Source organism: Orycteropus afer, unplaced genomic scaffold, assembly GCF_000298275.1.
Source record: "Orycteropus afer afer isolate SDZICR_OR568_19922 unplaced genomic scaffold, OryAfe1.0 scaffold00466, whole genome shotgun sequence".
NCBI classification, from domain to species: domain Eukaryota; kingdom Metazoa; phylum Chordata; class Mammalia; order Tubulidentata; family Orycteropodidae; genus Orycteropus; species Orycteropus afer.
Genome location: NW_006922053.1, coordinates 871,926 through 879,543, shown reverse-complemented (window position 1 = coordinate 879,543; position 7,618 = coordinate 871,926). Strand labels below are relative to the sequence as shown.

The 7,618-nt window shown below is 52.7% G+C and overlaps 1 protein-coding gene across 1 annotated transcript in view; it reads right to left on the bottom strand.

The window, feature by feature from the left end:
- Positions 1–2,312: 2,312 nt before the first annotated feature.
- ARID3A (AT-rich interaction domain 3A) overlaps positions 2,313–7,618 on the bottom strand; it is a 35,585-nt gene continuing 30,279 nt past the window's right edge. The window contains exons 5-8 of the mRNA XM_007954547.2: positions 7,119–7,366; positions 4,479–4,775; positions 3,586–3,684; positions 2,313–2,485 (exon numbers count right to left, since the gene is read on the bottom strand). Coding sequence (XP_007952738.1) covers positions 2,313–2,485; positions 3,586–3,684; positions 4,479–4,775; positions 7,119–7,366 — 817 coding nt within the window. The remainder of the gene's footprint in view (positions 2,486–3,585; positions 3,685–4,478; positions 4,776–7,118; positions 7,367–7,618) is intronic.

The following is a 7,618-nucleotide window of genomic DNA, read 5'->3' as shown; positions in this document are numbered from 1 at the left end:
CAGTACCTTGGGCGAGCTCTGGGCTAGAGAGGAAAGCCAAGGCCCGGTGGTGTGGATTTGGCCTTGCAAGGCAGTCCTGAGGTAGAGAAGCAGACATTTCCCCGAGCTAGGGGACTGGCCCCCACGTGGGACAGAAGCTAAGACACCCCAGAAGGCAGCTGGCAAAGGCGGGGGCAGGAGAGAGAGGAGATGGGGGTGACGCGTGGGCATCCAGGCTGGGAGGGCCACACAGTGGACAGGGCCCAGCTGGTTGTCAGAGTGGGGCGAGATCTTTTGGGGACACAAATGGCCCCCTTCCCTCAATGACTGTGCTGTACAGCTCCTGTCCGAGAGACAAGGAAGGGAAGACCGGAAGGAAGACTGAGAGGAGCGCCCTGGGTGCCGGCCTCCCGGAAGGGCAGGGGCGTCGGGGACCCTGAGAGCGAGGCTCTCTCCTCTAAGACACAGCAGAGCCCATCAGGAGAGTGAACGCAGCCTCCGGGCTCACCTCCCCAGAGAATGTCTCCAAGGCAACAGAATTGATGCCTGGGACCGGGAAACTGGGGAGGCCCCACCTCCTCCACCCCCAGGCCCACCCTGGCCTCGTTACGCTCTGCTCCCTGGGCCCAATTACGGGCAGAGGCTGGCAGAGATTCCAGAATTGTCCTGGGAACCGCAGAGTTAACCCTCCCTTCAGAGCAATGGAAACCCCTTGTGTGAGCAGTGGGACTGTGTAAGACAGAGTGGTCCCCCACAACCACACAGGTCTCTAGGGACGAGGGCGGGTAGAGAGTTCAAGTGAGGGCTTTAGGGGACGCATTTTTGCTGCCACAGACGATCGCCAGTATTTGGAATAAGTCCCCGGTCTGGCTGCGTGCCCTGATGCCCATCATCTTCTAACCTAGGAGGTGGTTGGACACAGGAGTGGACGGGTGGGAGCAGGAGGCCCAAGCTGCCTTCTCAGCCTCTACAGCCTGTCACAGCAGAACTGTGGGGCACTGGTGGCCCTGTGCCCAAAGGACTGAGGAAACAAAGGACAGAGAAGAGATAACTCCTGGAGGGGCCCAGGGTGATGCGCCCCTCAAATCCTCCCCGAGTTGGGCCTGGCTTTGTCCCCACCCACAGTACTGATAGTCCTAGGACACAGCCCTTTCCAGAGAGAGAATTCAGACACAGCCAACAAGGAGCCTGCCCAGGCCCCACATCCCTGAGATGGGCCTGGGGAAGGGGCACATAGGCCCCGCCCTCCCGCCCAGCCCCGCTTCCCAATCTAGCAAGCACATTCCACTATCTAGTTAAGACTTCCAGGTTCCTGACATGTGAGGTCACGTGCAGAGCAGAGCGTGGCAAAAGGAAAGCATCGGGGCCTTTGCGCTGGGTCAGTTAGCACCGATGCTGCCCCAGCCCTCCGTGGACCCCAGCACGGACGCGGGCCTGGGCCACGGCACCTGAGTTCCGTCAGCTCTGGCGGCTCCGGCCCCAGAGGGCCAGTGTCCTGGGCTGGCCAGCTGCCTGCTGCCTCCCAGGACGCACAGAAAGGAACCCCCATCACTCATGGGAAAAATACAAAGGTTATTACACTGGGCTTTTCATTGTTGTTTTTTCAAAGTTTTTTTTTTCCCAAGTCCAGTTTCCCTGAATGAACACAAATATATAGATATATCTCCTTTCTCTAAGGTTTGATTCCCCCCCTCTGATGAATAAAATAGAATATGTACAAAACAAAACCCCAAAACCTCTTAAAAATCCTATATAGTTTGAATGTTGTTATTTCTTTAAAAAAAAAAAAAAGTTTCCAAAAGCAACAAGGAAAAAAAAATCAGCTGATCTTGGCTCAGGGGTTTTCATTCAACACAAGGAGCTGGGCATGATGAGTGTGTGATGAATAAAATAAAACAAAAAGACAAAAAAAATGAAAACATACAGTGCAGGGATGTATGAGGTAAACAGGATTGGCCTTACATTGCAACTGGTCCAAACCAGACACCAGAGTCTCAGTCCACCAGGGTTGCAGGAAAACCCTAGGGAAGAATTGCTTTGCCTCTCTCTTCCAATTTCCTTCGCTGTTCAAACAATTCATCTCTCTGAATGTCCAAAACCTGAGAAATTCAAGTGTTCCTTGGTTCTCCCCTGTTTTATTAAATTTTCTTTATATATATATATATATATGTATATATATATTTCTCTGCGTTTTTGGCGTCAGCTGTGGCTCCTCTGTGGCTATCTCCCCTCCCCACCCGTATCTTCCGCCATCCTGGCCCCTGCTCGGCCCACCTTGACCCCTGCCCAGTCTGGTGGGCTTCTCAGGGGTGGCGGGGTGGGGAGTGATGCGGTTAAGGCAATGAGTTATTTGAGGTAGACGACGCGGGGGCTGTGGACGACCCCGCCGGCCCGGCCTGGCTGCCCGGGCCACTGCTGGTCCCGCTGCTTCCTCCCCGACTCCCGCTGCTGCCTTTGCTGGGAGCCGAGGGTGGCGTGGGGGCTGGCGGCTGAGCAAACAGCACTCCTAAGGTGGGACAGGGGGACAAGTGAGTCATGAAGACTTTCAAAGGACTTGGTGACAGTACCAAAGAGACCCACATGGTACTCCCCAAGTTATAAACTCCTGGGCGCATCATCTGCTCATCTACCTCGCACACGCACACACACACACACACACACACACACACACACGGCTGCTGAGGAGAGACCCCTCCCTGATGTCCAGTGGTTGGTTGTTTTTTTCTTTTGGGGATCCTAGCCCCCTTTTTAGGAGCTCTGGTAGCATAGTGGCTAAAGCACTTGACTGCTAACCAGAAGGCTGGCGGTTCAAACCCACCAGCCACTCCTCGGAAGGAAGGTTGGGCAATCCTACTTCCGTAGTGATACTGCCTCAGAAACCCAAGGAGGGGTCGCTATGAGTCGGGGCCGACTCGAAGGCACATAACAACAACAACAACAGTCCCATGTTTACACAGCTGGATTTTTCCCCAATAAGATGCAGTATGCACATACACAGAGTTTGTGTAGTTTCAGGGGTATCCTGACCCCCTGCAAAGAATTCCCCTAACTGTCTCTGCACCCTCAGGTTTCACACAGCAGCCAAGCTGTTTTGTGTTGGCAGCATCACCTAGTGGCCTATCTGAACAACCAGCCTGATGCTACCTTTTTTTGAAGGAAATTTGAAAAATTCCTTGCACCGTGAGATGCAGACTAGCATGCCGTTCTTAGCTGCCATCAACACGATTCCGTCTCAGGGTGACCCCGTGGGTGTCAGGGGAGATATGCACTCCACAGGGTTTTCAAGGCTGGGACGTTCTGGAAGTAAATGACCAGGCCTATCTTCAGAGGCATCTTCTGGGGGGATCGGACCGCCAACCCTTCACCTAGCAGGTGAGGGCTTACTGTCTGTACCCATCGGGGACTCTGAGCATGCTACACAGAGGACTTTATCCAAGTCTTGTAGGGAAACTCGTCCTTGACTGTTTATCCCATAAAGCCCCTCCTTGCCCTCTCAACTCTCACGGCCGGGCCCAAGCAGGCCAGGCTCTGGAGCAACCCAGTGCTCCTGAGCAAACTTTGGGAGAGAAATGGCCAAGACAGGGGTGGGGTCCTGGGTGGTCCTACCTGTGTACATGATGCCGTTAATCTCCACTGACATGCTAATACTGTTGCTGCCGTTGGTGCTGGTCAAGTTCACAGCTGAATCCTGGCGGTTCTCGGAGGCTGTGGGAAGAAGGCAGACCCCATTTATAATCCCAGCTGCCTCTGGGCCGTGGGCTGCTGCATGTCTGTCTTGCCCATGGGACTCGTGGCTCCACCGAGGTGTGGACTGCCTGCCTGTCGTGCTCACCCCCATTCTCTGTGCCCGGTGCGCACAGGAGCAGGTGCCCAATGTCATGAATAAACCCCCATTCGTCTACAATTTCCTCTTTTCTCTTAGAGATGTCGGCACCCCCAAATCAGCCCATTCTTTTTAACAGCTGTGAAGCAGTTAAATGTACTTGTTCCCCTGCTGATGGACATAAGTTGCTTCTAGGTTTCACTTTTATAAAAACACAAAATGCTTTTATAAAGGACCATGCAACGAGCATCCTTGCTGACGTGTGTTTACTTGTGCCCCACTGCTGTTGTTCTCTGCTGTAGGTATCAGATAGAATAAAGACGTCACAGGCCAAGCACATTTTCTATTGTAAAAGAGATTGCCCAATCGCCACCTGTATTCATCCTCACCGGCAGGTATGGGGGTGCCAATTTCCCACATCTGAGCCATCCCTTGATATTATCAAACTCTGGTGGGTAAAAATGGTATCTCCTTGTTGTGAATTTACAGATCCCTGACTAGATGGAACTGAACAGCTCCCCATACACATTTCTTAGTCATAGCTGCCCATGTCTTTAATGGCTGGGTTGCCTTTTTTTATTCTTATTGATTGGCAGGCACTCTTTATATATGTTGGCTACAAGGTCTTTCACTGTTGCACATGCAGGAGCAGGGAGGGTCTCCGCCGGGTCGGTACCTTGGCTGTTGATCCGTATGCTCATAGGCAGCTGGGCGGTCATGGCTAGGAAGTTGTGCTGCAGGGCTCGCTGCATGAACCGCTGCTGCTCGTCGGTCACCAGCGCCATCTTCTTCTCGGGAGGCTCACCAGACTCCAGCTTCTCCCGGAGCTGCTCCAGGGCGGCTGCCTGGGCTGCCACGGCTGCCTGGGCTGCTGCTGCCTGCACTGCTGCTGCTTGGGCTGCTACCACAGGGTGGCCTGCCAGGGAGACTGGCAGGCGGCCAGGGACCGTGATGGGGATGGCGGAGTCCTCCTCTAGAGAGGAGAGAAGAGCAGTTGGTGGCCAGAGGGACCTGAGGTGGCCTGGCCCTGCCTTCCACCTGAGGCAGGAACATGAACCCTCTTGGATACTTCCAACAACAGAGTGCTCATTCCCTCTCTAAGGAAGTGGATAGATTTTTTTTTTAAACTACATTTTATTGAAATATTATTTATGTACAGTGAAATACACAAAACTAAACTACAACTACAAAGGTCAATGCAGTTTTGTTTTTTGTTTTTTGCAGTGTTACCTCCCCTCTCCTCCCATCCCTGGTAACCAACAAAGAAAGTTTCCTTCCACATAGTAGAAACCTTCCCTTGATTTTCTACAATAATGAACTAGTACTATATTTGTCCTTCTGTGATTGACATTTCACTCAGTATAATGTCCTCCATGGAGCTCAGGTGGCATAGTGCTTAGGGCATGTGACTGCTAACCAGAAGGCTAGCGGTTCAAACCCACCAGTCACTCCTCAGAAGGAAGGTTGGGCAATCTACTTCCATAGTGACACTGCCTCGGAAACCCAAGGAGGGGTCGCTATGAGTTGAATTGACTCGATGGCAGTGCATTTTTCTTTTTTTTTCTTTAAATGTCCTCCAAATTCATCCATGTTATGCAGTGTTTTGCAGATTCTACATTATTTTTTAGTGTTGCATAGTATTCCATTGGGAGCTCTGGTAGCATAGTGGCTAAGGCACTTGACTGCTAACCAGAAGGCTGGCGGTTCAAACCCACCAGCCACTCCTCGGAAGGAAGATTGGGCATTCCTACTTCCGTAGTGATACTGCCTCGGAAACCCAAGGAGGGGTCGCTATGAGTCAGGGCTGACTCGATGGCACACAACAACAACAACAACAAGTATTCCATTGTGTGTATGTGCCATAGTTGGTTAGAAAGTGGGTAAGTTTTTGAATAGACACAAAACCAAACCAAACCCAAACCCACTGCCATTGAGTCAATTCTAACTCCTAGTGACCCTTTAGGACAAAGTAGAACTGCCCATAGGGTTTCCAAGGCTGTCAATCTCTATGGAAACAGACTGCCTCATCTTTCTCCCACAATGTAGCTGATGGGTTTGAATCTCTGACCTTCTGGCTAGTAGCCAAAAGTTTTAACCACTATGCCACCAGATCTCCTTCCAAAGAGACACAAGGGCTACAGAAATCACACTGGATCCTCAGGCCAACCCTAGGAGGCAGAAGACACCATTCCAATGTGGCAGGTGAGAAACAGGAACTCAAGAGAGAGAGAATGACTGGACTCACTGCCACGCGTGCTGGTGGTGCTTCTGTGCTAGGAAGCACTCGGAGGCTCGGTGGGAGAGAAGACTGGTTGGCCGTAACGCCAGCACAGGGTGGAGCTGGGGAGCTCACTTGCCGGCATGCACAAACCTTTGCTTGTTGCACACTGGGCACTTTACATTCTGAACCCTCCCTGACAATCTACAAAGAAGGGGCGATTTTCCTCATTTTACCCACAAGGAAAGCTGGGCTCAGAAAGGGGCAGTGGCTTGCCCAGGGACACCCAGAAATAGCTTCAGGGCCATTGGCTGATAGACTCGTCGTGGCTGCTGGGCGAGTGTGTGTTGAGGAGTCCGAAGCTCAAAGGGAAGGTGTCTAGTGCTCATCTAGCAATGTCTGGGCACCATAATCGATTAGTATTGCCTGCCACAGGATAAGGAAGAGTACAGTACTCAATTAATAATGTCTGCCTCAGTATGGGACTCGGAAAGAGTGATTAATTAGTAATGTCTACCACCAGCACAGGCTGGCAGAACATGGATTAACGTCTGCCATGGGCACAGGCTGGGAAAATTGTGCCTGATATGTAACGTCTGCTTTGGTATGTTGTTGTTATCATGTGCCATCAAGTTGGACCCGACTCATAGCGACCCCACCTTGGGTTTCCGAGGCGGTATCACTACGGAAGTAGATTGCCCAACTTTCTTTCTGAGGAGTGGCTGGTGGGTTTGAACCGCCAGCCTTCTGGCTAGCAGTCAAATGCCTTAGGCACTACATTACCAAAGCTCCTGGTATAGAACTGGAAAAAGAAAATGAAAGCATCTATGGATTAGTGATGTCTGCCAAGAGCACAGGATTGATTGATTAGTAGCATGTGCCACAGGAGGACGGTGATTGTTACTGTTTGCTCTGAGCATGGGACTAAGAAATGGTGATTGATTAGTAAAGTCTGCCCTGGTCATGGGATTGAAGGATTGAATGCCCTTTAGCATGTCAACCTGAGGCTTATCATCCTGGTTACCCAGAGAAGGGAAGAGGTGCCCCTCAGGTCATATAACTGGGCTGGGTCCAGACCCAGGCCCCCTCAGCCCTCACCTTTCTTGATCTTAGGGGCTGGGGTGATGGAGCTGCCATTGGTGCTAGCAGTCAGGCCCAGGGAGGGCACAGGCAGTTTGGGTGAGGAGAGCACGCTGTGGGCCCCGCCTGGTGAGTAGGCGAAGAGGGAGCCCCCGAAGCTCTGGCGCCGGCCCTCCCGCCGGTTGCTGTCGATGGCCGCCTGGAGCTCATTAGGGTTGCTGAGGCCGCGCTTCTCACACTCATAGGGGTAGAGGTACTTCATGTACCTGCGGATGGGGGCAGGGGACAGGATGGCACCCAGGATGCCTCCCGAGGCTCCTTGCTGCCCTCAGCACAGGTCAGATCCCACCTCCCTTTCCCTGTCGCACATCACCCAGTGCACCTGCTTGGCCTCTCCGAGTCCGCCCCCCGACTCAGGGGACACCACGCAGTGGTCCTGCACCCCCCGACTCAGGGGACGCCACGCAGTGGTCCTGCACCCCCCGACTCAGGGGACGCCACGCAGTGGTCCTGCACCC